The 17,143-nt window shown below is 39.5% G+C and overlaps 5 protein-coding genes across 8 annotated transcripts; 2 read left to right on the top strand and 3 right to left on the bottom strand.

Moving 5' to 3' along the window:
* Positions 1–152: 152 nt before the first annotated feature.
* On the bottom strand, positions 153–1,505 carry LOC103828148. Of its 3 annotated transcripts, none has more exons than XM_009103748.2 (4): positions 1,256–1,505; positions 1,020–1,178; positions 727–945; positions 153–652 (listed from the first exon to the last, which is right to left on the bottom strand). In XM_009103748.2, the coding sequence occupies exons 1-4, from the start codon at positions 1,400–1,402 to the stop codon at positions 311–313; spliced, it is 867 nt and encodes a 288-aa protein (XP_009101996.1). In that variant the 5' UTR covers positions 1,403–1,505; the 3' UTR covers positions 153–310. The 3 variants fall into 3 exon arrangements, with proteins under 3 accessions (XP_009101996.1, XP_018508779.1, XP_009101997.1); XM_018653263.2 differs by having other exon boundaries at positions 727–921; XM_009103749.2 differs by lacking the exon at positions 1,020–1,178 and having other exon boundaries at positions 1,256–1,497.
* Positions 1,506–1,591: 86 nt separating this feature from the next.
* On the top strand, positions 1,592–3,236 carry LOC103828147 (tetraspanin-19). 2 transcript variants are annotated; one of them, XM_018653264.2, is made up of 6 exons: positions 1,592–1,653; positions 1,735–1,897; positions 2,145–2,244; positions 2,340–2,420; positions 2,515–2,619; positions 2,703–3,236. In XM_018653264.2, exons 2-6 carry the CDS (start codon positions 1,740–1,742, stop codon positions 2,901–2,903), a joined length of 645 nt encoding a protein of 214 aa, XP_018508780.1. In that variant the 5' UTR covers positions 1,592–1,653; positions 1,735–1,739; the 3' UTR covers positions 2,904–3,236. The 2 variants fall into 2 exon arrangements, with proteins under 2 accessions (XP_018508780.1, XP_033130153.1); XM_033274262.1 differs by lacking the exon at positions 1,592–1,653 and having other exon boundaries at positions 1,660–1,897; positions 2,504–2,619; positions 2,703–2,822.
* Positions 3,237–6,011: 2,775 nt separating this feature from the next.
* Positions 6,012–7,728, top strand: EXPB1 (expansin-B1). The gene is made up of 4 exons (NM_001302009.1): positions 6,012–6,165; positions 6,645–6,954; positions 7,290–7,419; positions 7,525–7,728. The coding sequence occupies exons 1-4, from the start codon at positions 6,012–6,014 to the stop codon at positions 7,726–7,728; spliced, it is 798 nt and encodes a 265-aa protein (NP_001288938.1).
* Positions 7,729–10,483: 2,755 nt separating this feature from the next.
* Positions 10,484–11,573, bottom strand: LOC103828244 (clathrin light chain 1). Its single transcript, XM_018652852.1, has 3 exons — positions 11,317–11,573; positions 10,901–11,000; positions 10,484–10,753 (listed from the first exon to the last, which is right to left on the bottom strand). The coding sequence occupies exons 1-3, from the start codon at positions 11,571–11,573 to the stop codon at positions 10,484–10,486; spliced, it is 627 nt and encodes a 208-aa protein (XP_018508368.1).
* A 4,649-nt stretch (positions 11,574–16,222) lies between these two features.
* LOC117126613 (predicted GPI-anchored protein 58) lies at positions 16,223–16,756 on the bottom strand. Its single transcript, XM_033275098.1, has one exon. The coding sequence runs from the start codon at positions 16,754–16,756 to the stop codon at positions 16,223–16,225; it is 534 nt and encodes a 177-aa protein (XP_033130989.1).
* Between the last annotated feature and the right edge of the window lie 387 nt (positions 16,757–17,143).

Raw genomic sequence — 17,143 nt, 5'->3', positions numbered from 1 at the left:
TAAACACCGATTAACAAATGCTTTAAACTCTGTTTTTTAAAAAAAAAAAAGTCTGTACACGTAATTTTTTATGTCTATTAGCTACATATCATCTTCTGTGTAAACCAACCTATCACATCCTTTTGGTAAAGCCTTTTTCTTCTTCTTCTCAGTTAAGCTAAGCGCCTCTTACCTTTAGTTTATTGTACTACCATTAATCAATACACTTTATTAAACTAAAAGGGGATCAAGATTCTCTCTTTAAACAAACACACACGGTTTATACTCTGTCTTCTAAACAAAGAAAGATGGCCCATCTTGGGTGGTGTGGCTAAGAAGGCAGCGCAAGGAGGAGTGTCAAGGCATTGTACAAGGAGTGGACGACCACGGACGAGGCTAAGTTCCCTGACCAGCTGTAACATCCCCCGAGAAGGCACCCTATCCCAAACAGCTGCACAAAATCCTCCCCAGAGAAGTGAGATGCTGCAAAAACTCCTGAGCTGATCAAAAGGGCCTTCCTCAATTCCATTGTGGACGCTAAGGAGGTCAGTAGAAATCGTCTGTACACAATCTCCTCAAGTATGGGAGCTACAACGCAGTAGAGAACAAAACACCCAATTCTCGACACCTCCCCGCTCTCAATAATCTTATCCAATTCGGAGTTGTGCACATCCTGAGAGATCAAACCACACACAGTCTTATGCTAAAATGATACCAAAGATTCAGGAGAGAGAGAGAGAGAGAGACCTGAGAAGGAAAGAGTTGATGAGCTACAAGTGAAGTGAGGAAGATAAAAGCCACAAGAGTTCCAAAACCCAAAGCTGAACCAACCACCCAGTTTCTCCCGACACTGTTGTTAGTGCCCTTAAGAAAGTTGAATGATTTGAATTGAGGCTTGGCGGTGGACCTCAGAAGGAAGAGGGTGAGTGAAAGTTCGAGCAACTGGAGAAGCACAAGTGATAGCACCTGTACATTGTAAAGTTCAGTATTGACTTTAGAAGTATATATAAATAGAAGAAGAGAGGGAGGGAGGGAGTGACTTGGGTCTGAGGATGGAGAAGAGGGGTGTGGAGGGTGCGAGCAAGGATGGATAAACCACCAAAACTGAGAGGAATATGGAGGCAGAACATGTAAAGAGCGAAAGTGCTCCATACGTTCTTGTCTTCCCACGGAATCTCTGATGCCAAAACCGAGAACCCCTGTTCTTTCTCCATGAATTTTAGAAAACCCTCCTCAGTTAAAATGGAGAAAAAAAAAAACAGAGTTAGAACATTACATGGGGAGTGGGTTTGCTACTGAGACAAGAGCATCTGAGAGAAGGGAAAGGGATGGAGGAGAGAGGGTGAAACACTGAATATGGTGGTGGTCGGAGGGAAGGACTAGCCACCACCGGCGTGAGGGAAAGCCATGGGGATAGAATCATCGATGGATGGATGGATGGATGGATGGATGGATGGAGGACAAAGCCTTTGACCTTAGAGTCAGTCAACCTTCATTTCATTTCAAGCAAAGTAATTCAATTCTATTCTATTCTGTGGTCTCCAAATAATTGTCCATTTATTTTAATTTTTTCCAATAAATATAATATAATTTTATTTTATTTTTTTGTTAGGAAAAAAAAGAAGAAGAAAAGAAACAAGTTTCGTGATTGGATTTAGAAAGAGGAAGCAACAGGTTGGTTGGTGCTTTTCGATTTCTCTTCTCCCACCGACGGAGAAAAAATAAATTAAATCAGGTCTCTTCGTCTGTCTCCAGGGGGGATGGTGAGGATGGTGAGAAGCTGCTTACAGTCGATGCTGAAGCTGGTGAATTCCCTTCTTGGCATGGTTGGGGTCGCCGTGATCCTCTACGCTGTTTGGCTCATCAGGCAATGGCAACAACAAACTGGATCTCTCCCTTTCTCTCACCCTCTTCCTTGGTGATTACTTATTAGACTCTTTTTTTTTTTTTTTTTTTAAGTTGTTTGATATATATATATATAGATTCTGTTAGCTTTAGGTGTTTGATGTTATGTCTGGGACCTCATCATACCTGTTAGGCTATGAAAAATAATATCATATCTATCTTTTAGGATTTGTCTCTCAAGAGTTACTCATCTTGCTGGAAATGAACTCTCCTTTTTGTTGTCAATTGTTATGATAAAATCAGCCAATCTCACTCTCCAGGTTCATTTCTGCTTTTCTTTGTCTCGGGGCTCTTCTCTGTCTTGTCACTTGCGCTGGCCACATCGCTGCTGAAACCGTTAATGGTTGCTGTCTTTATTTTGTAAGCTACTTCTTTTTCCTTTCATCTTCTTCTTCTTCTTCTTCTTCTTTTCTGATGTGAATTATTGATGGAATTGTTTTGTTGGTTGGGTTCAGTATATGGGATTCATCGTCTTGCTTATTATGGTTGAAGGTGGTGTCATCGCCGATACCTTTCTAAACCCTGACTGGAAACAGGTTTATTATTCTCTCTTCTCTTTTTTTTTCTTCTTTTTGTTTTTGTTAAATCTTCCCTTTTTATCTTAATCTTCTTCTGGAAGCTTTCTTTCAGGACTTTCCAGAGGATCCAACTGGTGCCTTCTACCGTTTCTCCAAGTTCGTCGAGTCTAACTATAAGATTTGCAGATGGATTGGTCTCTCCATTGTCTCTGTCCAGGTCTCTTTCTAGCCTCTCTACCTTTTTACTCTCCCTTTCAAGTTTGCAATGTTTCACAGCGTTCCTCTTTCTTCGTTTCTCAGGGTGCATCAGTTCTATTGGCCATGTTGCTCAAAGCTCTTGGGCCTCACCGGCATTATGACAGTGACGATGAGTATGATGTGAGCACGGTTGCACTCCTCCGGGATGCTCGCCAGCCTCATCCATACGTTGTTGGAGAACCTATTTATGGACCCAAACCGGATTCGTGGACTGTTAGGATTAATGAAAGAGCCAACCGGTAAAACAGGTGTAGACCAAGACAAGCACCAAGCAACATAGCCAAGACTCACCTCTTTCAATATATTACCATTACTCTTGTAAAAAAAAAATTGCATACACATATACACACACTCTCATATGCATTTTAAAAACTACAATGTGTGATCAGTTCGGTTCCAACCCTCTGTATCTCATGTTATGCCCTTCCACAAGCATCAATGTCCACTCTTCATGAACATCGCTAGAAATTTTGTGATTTGTCCTGTCGATACCGGTTCTGTACCAACTGGTTTACAACAGAACTATTCGGGATTTCTTGGCCCTGCCTATAATTTTTATTTATCTTGTTCCAAGTCTTCATGAACATCAGTGACCCTTGTTTGAGCTACCATAGCGTCTCATGCTCATCGCTGTTAAAAAGATTCTTATGAAGCCAGTCTTCTTTAGGTGTTCACACAATTTTTTTGGAAAAAAAAACACTTTAAATAATCCAACACCAATATTGGTATTCGATGAGTAATCTTATTGCCTTGTGGGCACATGGGAGGAAGTGAATAAAGTCTTCTAGTAGTGTAAAAATGAGAAGAAGGAATTAATTAAGAATGTGATCGTGAACTGTAAGATTCGTATATGAACTGTTTTTATTGATACCCCTCTTCATCATCTCATGTGACTTTGTAGTCTCATAAAATACAAAATCATCTTTATCTTGTTGTCATTCTCAATAATACAATATGACTGACTTTTCCACTTTGATTAAAGAGTATATCATTCCCATAACGTATCTCCATTTTATATTTTCCATTATTGAAGTTGTCAATAATATCTTTCATCAGTCTTTTGCTAATGCACACACGGCATATATACATCCAAGAATCATGATTTATATTAAGAAATTAATTTTATATATTATCATAAACAAAATCTACCTTCAGTTAGCCAAAAAAAAAAATGCTGCATTTCTCTTGACAAACTTTTCCTACATAAGCACTGTACGTACAAAATAAGCATATCTACTAGTAATTAATTTTTGGACTAGGTTTAAACCACCATATTATGGCATCAACATACTTTATAAGTTGGAGTGTAATTGACGATAGAATATAGTTCCTTCCGAAGTTGTATCTAAAGAGAATCGTTTTCTTTGTAAATTCAAAAGAAAGAGAATAAGAAGAGCCGTATAATCAAAAGTAAGGACTCTGGACTGTGGCGTAGGCACTAGTTATGTCATATTGTCATGTGCAGCCTAATACAACAAACCGTAAAAAAAAAGGAATTACTAGGGTCGGACAAAAAACCCGAATCCGAAGAACCGAACTGAACCTGATCTAAAAAAATAGTACTAAACCCAAATCGAAATTGATTAAATATTCGAACGGGTTTGAAATTTTGGTATCTAAAGAACCAAAACCGAACCCGACCCGTACCGAAATATCTCGGATACCCGAATGTAACTGAAATAGATTTATATACCTAAATATATTACTTATTTTTAGATTTAATATATATTAAAAACATCTAAAATATATAAGATACTTTTAAATTATCTAAAATACTTGAAAATATACATAAATAGTCAAAATTAAATGTCTAAAATAGCTAAAATATATTCAAAACACCAAAATGCTTGAAATATCTATTGATTTTCTATCCAAATATTTAAATCAAACCAATTTATATGTTAATTTTAGGTATTTTAACATATATTATACAAATTTATATGTAATATATTATTTTGTTATATAGATTTTGAGAAATTTTAAGCATATAATGAATATTAAAATTTTAAAAATAATTTAATGGGTTATCCGAACCCAAACCGAACCCGCAAAGATCCGAACCGAACCCGAACCAAAATTTAGAAATACCTGAATGGAGCTGAAATCTTTAAATCTGAAAATCCGAAACCCGATTAGATCCGAACTGAACCCGAATGGGTACCCAAACGCCCATCCCTAGAAATTACAATTGCAATATCATTTTTTTCTTCTTTTTAACAATAAATGTAGACGGAAATCAAAGTGAATAATGGCCTCATTGAGGTATGATTAGTTGTTAGTTTTTTTTTTTTGGTCGACGATTAGTTGTTAGTTACTTGGTTAAAAGAAAATATGAAACTCAGAAACAGTTATGAAAAATAATACTTTTTTTTTTTTTTTTTTTTTTTTAACCTGGGGTATCCCAGGCCCATGGAGAAGCCCAGACTAATCCCCAAGGGGAGGTGCAGCCCACGGATAGACCCTCTCTCCGGGTATTCAAATGGGCCCTAAAGCATGGGCCCATATCCGTGTTGGGTGACCAGGATAATTGTGACTTAGTTTCGCGCAGCAGGTGGATCGAACCTGAAACATGTTGGTGTCTCAGCCCCGTCTTCTTACTATTTTTATATCGTAGAAATGGTTGATGCGCTGTCGCTGTGTCTGTGGGAAAAAGATTGGCGAACAAGATTTTGTTTCTCCAATCTTATCGTGTCTATTGAAAGATGTTATTGATCTATAGCTCCTTTCAGTGACCTTGACCAATCTTTTGATAAAGATTTTTTTGTTTCTTCTTCAGAGATGCATGAAAAAGGTGAAGTTGTTTGTTTGTTGTTGTAAGTAGTACACATAACTTGTATGCTGGCGAGCAATGAGTTCAATGATGTGAAGATAAATCCGTTAGCTAGTGAATTCAATGTTGTCCCAACAAGTGAAACATCATACATACTATTGAGCGGCACATATCCTCACATATTCAACCAGTTCGACCACATTATTACCTGTTCGAATAAAGAACTTAAGTAACAAGAAGAGAACAACGGGTTCTTTTTCTTAGCAGAAGCACAAGAAGAATCTTTCTCCCAAAAGAAGACTTCAACGGCCGAATCTTTTTATAAATAATTGCATAAACATGCATTACCCTACGGGATCGTGTGGAATCGAGGCCCTAACTGTCAGTGGGTCCATCAATGGCATACCTTTCGTAAATAAGGAGAAGGACTCAGGGTCATAACTGGCACAAACACAATGCATTTTGATTTGATGCAAAAAGGCTTCCTTCGCTTTCCTTTACCAAACTACACACACCCTCTCTCTCTCACTCCATTTAGATTCTGCTTGCTCACCAATAGAAGTGTGGTATAGCCGGTGGAAATGCAGCTCCTATCGACACTCTGCTTCTTGTTCTTGCAGCTGCTGTCGAGAGGAGACGCATCCGCCTCTCACTCTAATCGCCACAGATCAGCCCCTCACTGGCTCCCCGCCACCGCCACCTGGTACGGAAGTCCCGAAGGCGACGGCAGCAGCGGTAACAACCGCCTACACCCTCTTCTTTCTTTTACTTGGATACTTGGCCACAATTGATCTTGATTTTTTTTTTTTACTTCAACAAATTAAGGCTGCAACTGGTTATTCTTAATAGGAATGCTATGAATAAAAGGAATGAATATTTGTGGAATAAGAAAAAATGGAATGATGAGTAAAATGGAATAGAAACTGAAATTAATAATGGAATTGTTGATTCCATTCATTCCATCTTTCACGAAAGTTTATATTATGGAACAAAAAGAATGGATTTTACAAAGGATTTTTGTTTTTGATTCATTCCAAAAATGGGATGTGTGGAATTGTTTTGGAAAGTTATTCATTGTAACTGGTAAATATTTTTTGGAATCTCATGGAATGATGCATTCCAAACAAATTTATTCCACAAAATAACATTCCAGTTGCACCCTAAAAGTTTAGGCTTTTATTGAGAAACTAAAACAATATAATAATGAAACGCAGGAGGAGCATGCGGATACGGGTCGCTGGTGGACGTGAAGCCGTTCAAGGCTCGTGTTGGAGCAGTGAGTCCGTTGCTGTTCAAGAGCGGCGAAGGCTGCGGCGCTTGCTACAAGGTCAGGTGCCTGGATAAGACCATCTGCTCAAAGAGAGCAGTCACAATAATTGTCACAGACCAGTCACCGTCAGGACCATCTGCTCGAGCAAAGCACACTCACTTTGACCTTAGTGGCGCCGCATTCGGCCATCTGTCAATCCCCGGCCATTCCGGCATCATGCGCAACCGCGGCCTCATCTCCGTCCTCTACCGCCAGTAACCACTGTTTCTTCCTTTTTTGTTGGCGCTAAATATATTGATCAATGACTGCTAAATGCTAACGAACAAATGAGTGTGTGTGTGTTTTATGTATTATTTTATTTTATTTTACATTGGAAGGAGTAAACAAATAGGTTTAGCTTTAACGGCGTTCTGGTTTTCGATGGTCCCATAGTTTGACTGTTGACTATATATGACTCACGCACAACATAACTCTGGATGCTCTGACACAGTGACACACACACACACTACATTGGTTGTCTGTCTTTTTTTTTTTTTTTTATAACTAACGTAGTTACATTGAGCTAAACTAGTTGGTAAAAAAAAAACAGGACGGCATGCAAATACAGAGAGAAGAACATAGCATTCCACGTGAACGCAGGATCAACAGCTTATTGGTTATCTCTTCTCATTGAGTATGAAGACGGAGAAGGGGACATTGGCTCTATGCACATTCGTCAAGTATGAATATTCCTTTATTAATTAGCATCCTCTTTTTTTTTTTTTTTTTAACAATTCCTTCTTTTTCTTCTTTACTTATAGTTCGTTTTTTTTCTTGTAATGCAGGCGGGGTCGAAGGAGTGGATAGCAATGAAGCACATATGGGGAGCAAACTGGTGCATCGTCGGAGGACCACTAAAGGGACCACTCTCCGTTAAGCTCACCACTTTGTCAAACAACAAAACGCTGTCCGCAGCCGACGTCATCCCCAAAAAATGGGTTCCCAAAGCTACTTACACCTCCCGCCTCAACTTCTCCCCTGTCCTCTAACTAAACTGAAAGCTCCCCACCCCCATTTCTCTGTCCTCACTTCTTTTTTGTCGGGAGAGAGAATCGGTGAGTATACTGAGTGAGTGAGAGTGAGAGGATGCTCTCCTCCCTCTTCCCTTGTTTTTTTTTTCTGTTTTCTTTGGGCTTGTGTTTATGTGTGTTCGTGAATGAAGCCATCAGAGCTTGATTCTGTGACTACTTACTACAGTACTTACTACTTACTAATGTTGGACCTACTCTCTATGTAATCCTTTTTTCAATATTTTTTCTTATTTCCTTCTAAACCTTGTAAAAGGCGATAGGAGTAAAGTACTGTATTATCATATTTAGTGTCATTTGTGGGACATTATTATATAATGAGACAGCCTACAAATGCATAATAATAGCTACCACAGTGTGCAAAATCTCATTGCTTTCTCTTCCAACTCTTTTGCGAGCCCCACGCCTTTTTCCAATGAGAACAACTTGGGGACTCTTTCGATGTAATAATTTCCCAAGTGTCTTCATTTCTCTCATTGAGGGGAGGCATTATTAATTCCTTAACATGCTCCTACATACCTTTAGAGTGTCTGGAAACAGACGAAACAACTAGACCTCACCACCACGTGCCTCCACGCCATTATTTTCCGGACCGTCAGGTCAGCTAGGAGAACAATGTTAACATGGCACACAATCACGACACTCTCACCACCCAAACTATTGACAGACAACTTATGATAGATATTATTCATCCAACAAACAACCTGTAACTGAAAATCCTCAAGTCTTGCAAATATAAGACGTGGAATCAAAATGATTAACGTGAACGTCATCCCAGACAATATCCTCATCACCAAATTATGCAGAACAAATAAGCAATAAGAAATAGAAAATCATAACAAAGGACTAAGATTCTCTCTCGCTCCAGAAGAGTATCGTATGCCACAGAACGGCTCCGAATCGAAGCTTCTATGTGCACATGTTTACCTCTTCTTATTTTTCCCCGCATGCAGCTACTGTGACTTCAATACCAACTTCTCCACCATAACAGTAATGCTAACAAACTCTATTCCTTCACTGTGCCTTGGCTCCCTCAGCCACAGCCACAACCACATGTTTCTCACCTTCTCCAGAGGTAGCATGATGCAAAATCGAGTTTTTTCGCCAAAATCGCAAAATCGACTTTTCTACCCAAGACCGCAAAATCGAGTTTTCCCACCAAAACCGCAAAATCGAATTTTTCTGCCAAAACCGCAAAATAGAGTTTTTCCGCCAAAACCGTAAAATCGAATTTTCCCGCCAAAAATAGAAAATCGAGTTGTCCCGCCGAAATAAAAAAATCGTGTTTTCCTTGCAAGATTGGAAAATCAAATTTTCTTGCCAAAACCGCAAAATCAAGTTTGTCCGTCAAAACCAAGTTTTTCCGACAAAACCGCAAAATCGATTTTTTCACTGAAACCGCAAAATCGAGTTTTCCGTCAAAACCGTAAAATTTGTAGGCTTATAGATTAAAATTCAAACTTTTCTTATATGGTCTATTATGGACTTAATGGCAGCCTATGTAAACATGGGTGTTAGTAGGTGTAGTCCTTAGTGGGCATGGTTCCTAATGGACATGGTCACTCTTTGTCCACAAACAATAATAAACTAGGTTAAGATCCGCGCCTTGCGCGGAATGAACATTATATATATATATATATTTTATATTATATGTTTCTAACATATTATGAAAATAAAAAATATATATTGAATAATTAAAATAATGGTAACTACTACTTATATAATTAAATTGGTGAGAACATATAATAAATTTGATTAATCAAAAAAATATTTTTTCTATTTGATATGGTATATAATTAAATTTAAATGATAGTAACATATATATAGTATATTTTAATATTTATTAAATGTTAATTTTTGCTCATATATTTTTTATCATTTGTATGTGTTATAGCAAAAAATTTAAATTACTGATAACAAATTTTTACTGTGAGATTAATAGTTTAAGTGATTTATAATATTTTTAAAAATTAAATTGTCAATATTTTTCAAATTTTTTATCAAAAACAAATTGTTCACAGTAAATTTCAAAATTAAGATATTTATATATTTTTATATGGTCATATAATATAATTTAAAATGATATATATATCTTTTACTTTTAATACTTATTAAACGAGACTTTAAACTTATATGATTTTTTAATTATTTGTATCAAGGCATATCAAAAAATTCAAACCATGGATCACAAAATTTGAATATAAAATTTTTAACAATTTTAGTAATTCATAATCGCTTTTAAAAATTCAAAATATAACATACAAAGAAAAAATTTAATTTTTATTATATGGTTACTATGGTTTTTTAATTTATTTTAATAGTTTAAAATTAAACAAATATAATATAAGACACCCTTATTTTTATCAAATCTTTATTATTCAAAATCATTAATTGTCATATATACTTTAGCCACATTAGGAAATTCCATAATTTTATTTAAGGAAATAATGAAGCACATTAATAATGTATTTATGGTTAGTTTAATAAAAAGTTTATTATATATTTAGATGGACCAACCTATTTTTTAAGAATTCTAAGAATCATTCTAGTGATGACACATGGCTACAAAAAAAGTTATAATGCTTCTCAAATAATATATAGGGGATGGATAAATAGATATGAGCTAATGGACGTGGGCTAGCCCAGTTTACAGCTCTAGCAGCAGCAGTCTCAGGTTTCTCACCCCCTCCCGAGTCAACTGCAACAACCGCTGGTTTCACTGTTTCAGGTGAAGCATGTTTTTCTTCTGCCCCCTTTGTTTCCGCTGCAGGTTTTCCGTCTTTGGCATTTTGGCTGGGGGCGGAGGAGGCATCATGTGGGGTGGTGGATTAGTCTTGAGCTTGAGGAAAATCTGCCTCATTCTCCCAAGATCGGTGGGCTTCCCAGGTTTAGGACCCTGGATAACAATCATGGATGGTTTCTTGTCGGGATCATTTTTCCCTCGCTTCTTGTCAATGTTGGGAACCTCACGCGAGATAAGCTCGCTCTGGAATGGATTTCTAGTAATGCTTGTCAACTTCGTTGTGGAACTTCTCTTGGTTCACTCAGTAAAGCTGGAAAGCGAGGCAAATCAAAAGTCAAAACTGGCATGCATGAAGTTGTGTGAGTTTAATTAATAGCTCTGCTTAATTACCTTCTCCCTTTCGCGGTTATCAGCCTTCTTGGTCTCGATGGTCTTCTCTCTTTTCTCGTAGAAGGCCTTCTTGATTGCGCATCTCCTTCTCTTTCTTTTCCTTCTCCTCAAGGTGAATGGCGTTTAGGCTGAAGGAAAACATCAGTATCGAAATCACTGAGAGATTATTTAATATATGTATGGTGGTTCCACTCTAACTGGTACATGAAAAGAAGACAAGACATGTGGTACTTGGGGGGAGGGGGGGGGGGGTTCTTCTTTCTGAATCATAATCAGATTGTAAATGAACTCTGATGGAGTAAACTGATATCTACTTGTAAGCTTACAAGATACACATTAATTAATTTTACTAAATCTCTCCCATATGAACATTGGTACCAATAAAGTACCAGCCAGCCCTAATTAATTTTACTGACCAGCGCCACTCAAGGCGTAAGAATGGCCCGTCGGAGGCGAATAACGCGTCGTCGTTGCCGTTGGCATGGTTGGGGGAGGCGGGATTATTTTCAGATCCAAAATCATCATCTCCATCTCCATCTCGATTCAACGAATGTTGAGTCGAGGGTGGAGGATGGGCCTCAGAGATATTGTGGTCGCTCATGAAGAAATTGTCCGGTTGGGACGGAGAATGGGTGGTCTGAGCGGGGAAGTCCCCCTCATCGAAAGAGGCCATGAATTGATGGTTAAAGGGAGGGATGAGAGCTTTTGCTTCTTCAGATCTCTCTCTCCACTTGATTTTACTTAAGAAAAGGGACACGTTGACCAAAACATGTAACTAACTAGCCGAACCGTTCGTCTAAAGCTATGCTGTGACACCCCCGATCGTAGATAACCGGAAATGACACGGTCGATGTTCCCTGATGGTCGACCCGAGGTTCTCGAAATAAATCCGATCACCTTAGACCAACAACCAAAGAACACAGACACTCCTATCGGATATTACTCTAGGCTTTTCAACCCGATAAAGCAATATTCGATAGTTAGTTTGTCCCGGACAAGGACTAATATCATATGAGAACTCGTGATTTATAAACATCTTTTATACATTATTTATTTACTTTAAACATCTTACAAAGTGTTATAGTTTTCCCTACGGCCTATCGCCCAACAACGTTTTAAGTAAATATACATCAAAATGTACGTTGCAAGGACAACAAAATACTACCGCTGGTTGGCCGCTCCTTCCGTCCAAAAGATTTAAGTGTCTCCCGCCTAAGGGTTACCTGCACACACAAATGAGTCATGAGCAACTAGTTTACTCAGTGAATCTAGAATCACAACACAATCAATAATAAATCAAGCAATTATCAAATGCATATACATGATCATGCAAGTACTAGTACTATACTTTAATATCGATCATCATTGTGAATTCTTATTTTAAACATCACTTCCACAACACCCGCCCGTTACCATACTCATAAAATACAATATATATACTAGACCCGAGAAACCACTAAGGCTAACCGAGACTAGTGAGTTAGCATCACCATCATTGTCGAATGTCCGGTATGAACAATCCGACACTGCATCGTCATGCAGTACACGGTCTCCAAAGAGCTACCCCATCATCGTATCTTCATGACCTTGTTCCATTCGCATGACCAAGTCACGGTAATGCGGGGGCTTTAGGGATAGTGAATATAACAAGACTTCACATGATTTTACTTCCATAATCATTCTGAAATTAATTCATAATTAATCCTTAATTAATCATAATTAACTCTTAATTAATCCTAGATTAATCCATAATCAAAACCATGATTATTTTATGATTAGTACTTGAGAACAAGTACTAAGATTAGGATTAACCTCACTTTAAAATTATTCTTTAAGTGTAAGTGTTTAGCATGAGTAAACACAACACCATTCTTAAATATTCAGACACTTTACTAACTTAATCAAGGACTCATTCATGATCTATCTCAACATCTGTCTAGACTCACCTAAAGAACAGTTTTGAAACTGGCTTGGACAATACTTGAGTTCCTCTTGAACAAAGCTGAATGGACCTGAGAATGGACAAGGTTCTGATCGGTTACTATGGTTAACTCAACAACTCATCTGACTCACTTGATTGTGGCTTACCAAGAGACTGAATGGATAGATGGGACTAGCAAAGCTCCACACCTTAGCTGATCAAAACAGGGTAAGGTTGGGTTCAGAACATCAACAATCCGACAGTTCGGTTCAAGCTAAACAACTTAAATCAAATCAGTTCAAGCTCGGTTCCTTTCATACCAGATCAGATCAGTTCAGTTCTATTCAGTTAACAACAGTTCAAGACAAGATCAGACTGAGTTTAGTTTCGTTTCTCCAATCAATCCATAACAGCTTAGCAAACTGTTTTAGGAGATGGATTCAAACCGAAACTAAACAAGACCTGAACTGTATCATAACTTATACAACTGATCCGACCAAGATCTAAGGTAGCCATGAACTGTTCTGATCAGATACTGACTGAGGCTAGGAGACCAAAGCTTACCAAGACAAACCAAAGGACTAGATGGCCTCAGCTGATCCTCTTCTCCAAGGTAAGCTTGTGGCTGGACTGATCAAAGAGAAAGATCAAGGTCTGATCATGATCTGAACTCAACTAGGTCTAGGGTTTTATTTAAAAATCTCACCTTCTGATCTTTCTCAAGAACCAAACTGAGCTAAGGTTGAATATTAGGTCACCACCAATTTTTTTCTTGATTTTTCTCACTGAGTTTTCTGTTCTTCTTTCTCTCTTTCTCACTGAAATTCTCTAGGTTTTTCTGCAGGGTTCTGAACGTGGGAAGCAGCTGGAGGAGGGTTAAATACAAGCTGTGGTTGCTTCACCTGAGGGTTTAGCTCATAACAAAGCTTGGCTGAGAGCAGACAGTTGGCAACCTGCTTTATCATCTGCAGCACACTGTCCTTTCCTTCCCATGAAGCAGTCTCCAGCCAATCAAAATTAATCAAAGAGTAAGGAAACAAGCACACAGGCAGCTTGTGATTGTCATGTGCCAGATACTGAAGAAGCTAGGTAAGCAGACAGGTGCAAGTCATGTGATTAAATACTGAGCAAACAAGCTGGTGGAATACATGAGTCTGGTCCAAAATTAATTAGGCAGCTGGTCGATCATTTAAATAATTTTTCAACCAAATATTCCTTGTCTTTGTCTCTCGTCTTGTTCCCGGAAAGTCTCGTCCAGCTTAATAAAAATCCGACCAAAATATTTAAGACTCGGCCAAACTATCAAATGAAGGTCTTTCGACCACAAGACAGTCCCGTCGAGAAATTAATCTACCGGGTCGATTTTTATTTTTATTAATCATGGTCGAACCAACTAAAAACTGGTTGAGCGGGATTTTTCTCTACCAAAAATTTATTGGCTCGTGAGGGTTATTACACTCTTCCCCCCTTAAAAGAATTCGTCCCCGAATTCTCAAAATACAAGTGTACACCCTTTACTGGACGACTGGGGTATCTGAGAAGAGTTATGGGTAATCAGCTCAGACTTATCTTCATCCTACCATGTTATAACAACTCTCTGTCGCTTTCCCCACAATACTTCAAGTTGCAAAATTTCCCTATTCTTCAATTTCCTGATACGACGCTCGCCTATCCGCAAAGGACCTTCAGGATAGGTGAGGTTAGGTTGCAAGTCCTCTGGTCGCTGCTGCTCGACCATATTTGGATCTGGTATATGCTTACATAGCATCGATACATGAAATACCGGATGCATAGGCATATCGGGTGGAAGTTCTAGTCTATAGGCTACTTCTCCAACTCTAGCGACAATTCGGTATGGTGCCTTTGCTATTGCAGCGGATCCGGGTTCTAAGGTTATACTAAAGGAGTTATTCCTAGACGGCAGCAATCCCTCTAATTCCTTAAACACGTCCTCATATTCTCTGACTACTGGTATTTCTTCCATGTTCTGCTCTTTCTCGTCTTCTACTGGTCCAACAACTAAGGTCACTAAGTATACTTCTTCACCCTTCTCCAAAAGGTTTTCAATTCTCAGTGCTAACACTAATGACGCTCCAACACTTGGTACTATGCCATGGTAAGCTAAAGGGGGTTGGGTATCTCTCTCGAAAACAATCTTCCTTCGACCACAATCAAGGTGAGCTCGGTAACTTGACAGCCAATCACCTTCAGTTTCAAGAACTTGATCTCCAGGAGAACGGGAATGGATAAATTCACCTTAGTGAATTCTCCATCGAATCATGATGCTACTTCGGGAGCTACAAAACTATGTGTTGCTCCCAAATCGAAAAGGATTGGGCGGATATTCCACCCACAAGCAAAGTCGCTGACAATAATTGACTTTCCCTTCAATTACTTACTCAACAACTTTTATACTATTTTTTTTTATATCACCAATTTACCAATCATTTAAAAATTATGCAACACTCAATTGGTTAGGAAAACAAACCTGAAATCGGACCCTGAGGTGGTCCGGATGGTCCTGGTAACTCTAAAGCATAAGCCCTACCAGCAGTGGCTTGACGCTTAGCAGGAGGTAAGGGTAAAGGTGGGTTAACTGGTACAACGGGTTGAGCACTCGTAACAACAGGCTGAGCAAGATGAGTGTGTGGACATGATGTCGCGTAATGTCCTCGCTCTCCACACGTGAAACAAGTGATGTGAGATGGTACAGCCGGTTGGAACTGTCCCACGGTCGGACAATCTCTCCTAACATGGCCCAGCTGGCCACAAGTGAAACAAGTTGGGGTTCTAGGTCTAGGATCTCCAGATCGACCTCCCCGAAAAGCTCTACCTCCCCGTCCTCGCGGCATAGGAGAATGTGGCTGAGGCTGACTTTGAACGGATGGACGTCTAGGTTGTGCAGAATGGCTAGAAGAAGCTCTCTCAGCAGCAATGGCCTCCTCCACGTTCACAGCACGCTCAACAAGATCAGCAAGCCTATGAAACTCTACTGCCTCAAGTCTGCTCCTGATATATGGGTTAAGTCCTCGAAGGAACTTACGGATAATCATCATCTCGTCCTCTCGACCATAGTGGACATACTTCCTGAGACGGGTGAACTCTGCCTCATACTTCCTAACAGATAATCCTCCCTGAACTAGCTCCATGAATTTAATCTCCAATCGATCACGGGCTTCCGGTGGGAAGTACTTTCGAACGAATGCTGTACGGAAGTCAGCCCAACTCAGATTGAAGTCTCCAAAGTTCCTCTCTACGCATAACCACCAACTGATGGCGTCCTTCTCCAGATAGTAAACAGCCACGTCCTTCTTAAATTCTACCGGACAACGGGTTGCAGCAAAGTTCTGCTCGAGATTGTGCAGCCATGCATCAGCTTCAAAGGGATCAGTGCCTCCCTGTTAACGCTTCGTCCCCAAGTTCTTCATAATCATGACTATCTTCAGAAAGTCCGGATGAGAAGTGGTAGGTACTGGAGCTGGCTGAGCACGCTGTGCTTCACGCTGTGCATTCAATGCTTGATGTTGCAAATTCACCATCTCAGCCATCAGTTCTAGAAGTGCTATTATAGCTGGATCAGTTGGAGCTGGTCCAGGTTGTGCTGCCGGAATAGGTGCAGCAGGGGCTGGTGGAAAATGAGCGGCAGGAGATGCAGGAGCTGCGGGATGATCTCCGTGCACTGGACTATCGTGTACCACATCCACCTCGATGTCCATAAAGTACGGGTCTGGAGACAAAGGCATGTGCACCGGTGTCTGATCATATGACCCTTCAGACGGGTCAGTCTCAAAGCTAGAGCCCGAAGGTGTAGCATCAAAGCTAGGAGTCGGAAGTGGTGCCGGAGTAGATGGCGGCGAAGAGTCTGAAGATGATGAAATCGAAATTGGGAGGTTTGGACCTCCACGGCGTCCAAAGAGTGCTCTTCTCGGTGGCATCTGCAACGAAAGATCATGGTAAGTTTCTACCCAGGTCTATCTATTTCTAAAAGAAGGAACAAACCAGCATATCCTAATTATCCTTGCGACACATTTTCGACTCGAAAATTATTTGAAACAAGTCCCATTCAAGCATCGTTTAACCATGCTCTGATACCACCTTTGTGACACCCCCGATCGTAGATAACCGGAAATGACACGGTCGATGTTCCCTGATGGTCGACCCGAGGTTCTCGAAATAAATCCGATCACCTTAGACCAACAACCAAAGAACACAGACACTCCTATCGGATATTACTCTAGGCTTTTCAACCCGATAAAGCAATATTCGATAGTTAGTTCGTCCCGGACAAGGACTAATATCATATGAGAACTCGTGATTTATAA

The sequence above is a fragment of the Brassica rapa genome, chromosome A07 (assembly GCF_000309985.2).
Source record: "Brassica rapa cultivar Chiifu-401-42 chromosome A07, CAAS_Brap_v3.01, whole genome shotgun sequence".
Lineage (NCBI taxonomy): Eukaryota > Viridiplantae > Streptophyta > Magnoliopsida > Brassicales > Brassicaceae > Brassica > Brassica rapa.
Note: the sequence above shows the minus strand (reverse complement) of the source record. Positions and strands in the feature narration are given on the sequence as shown.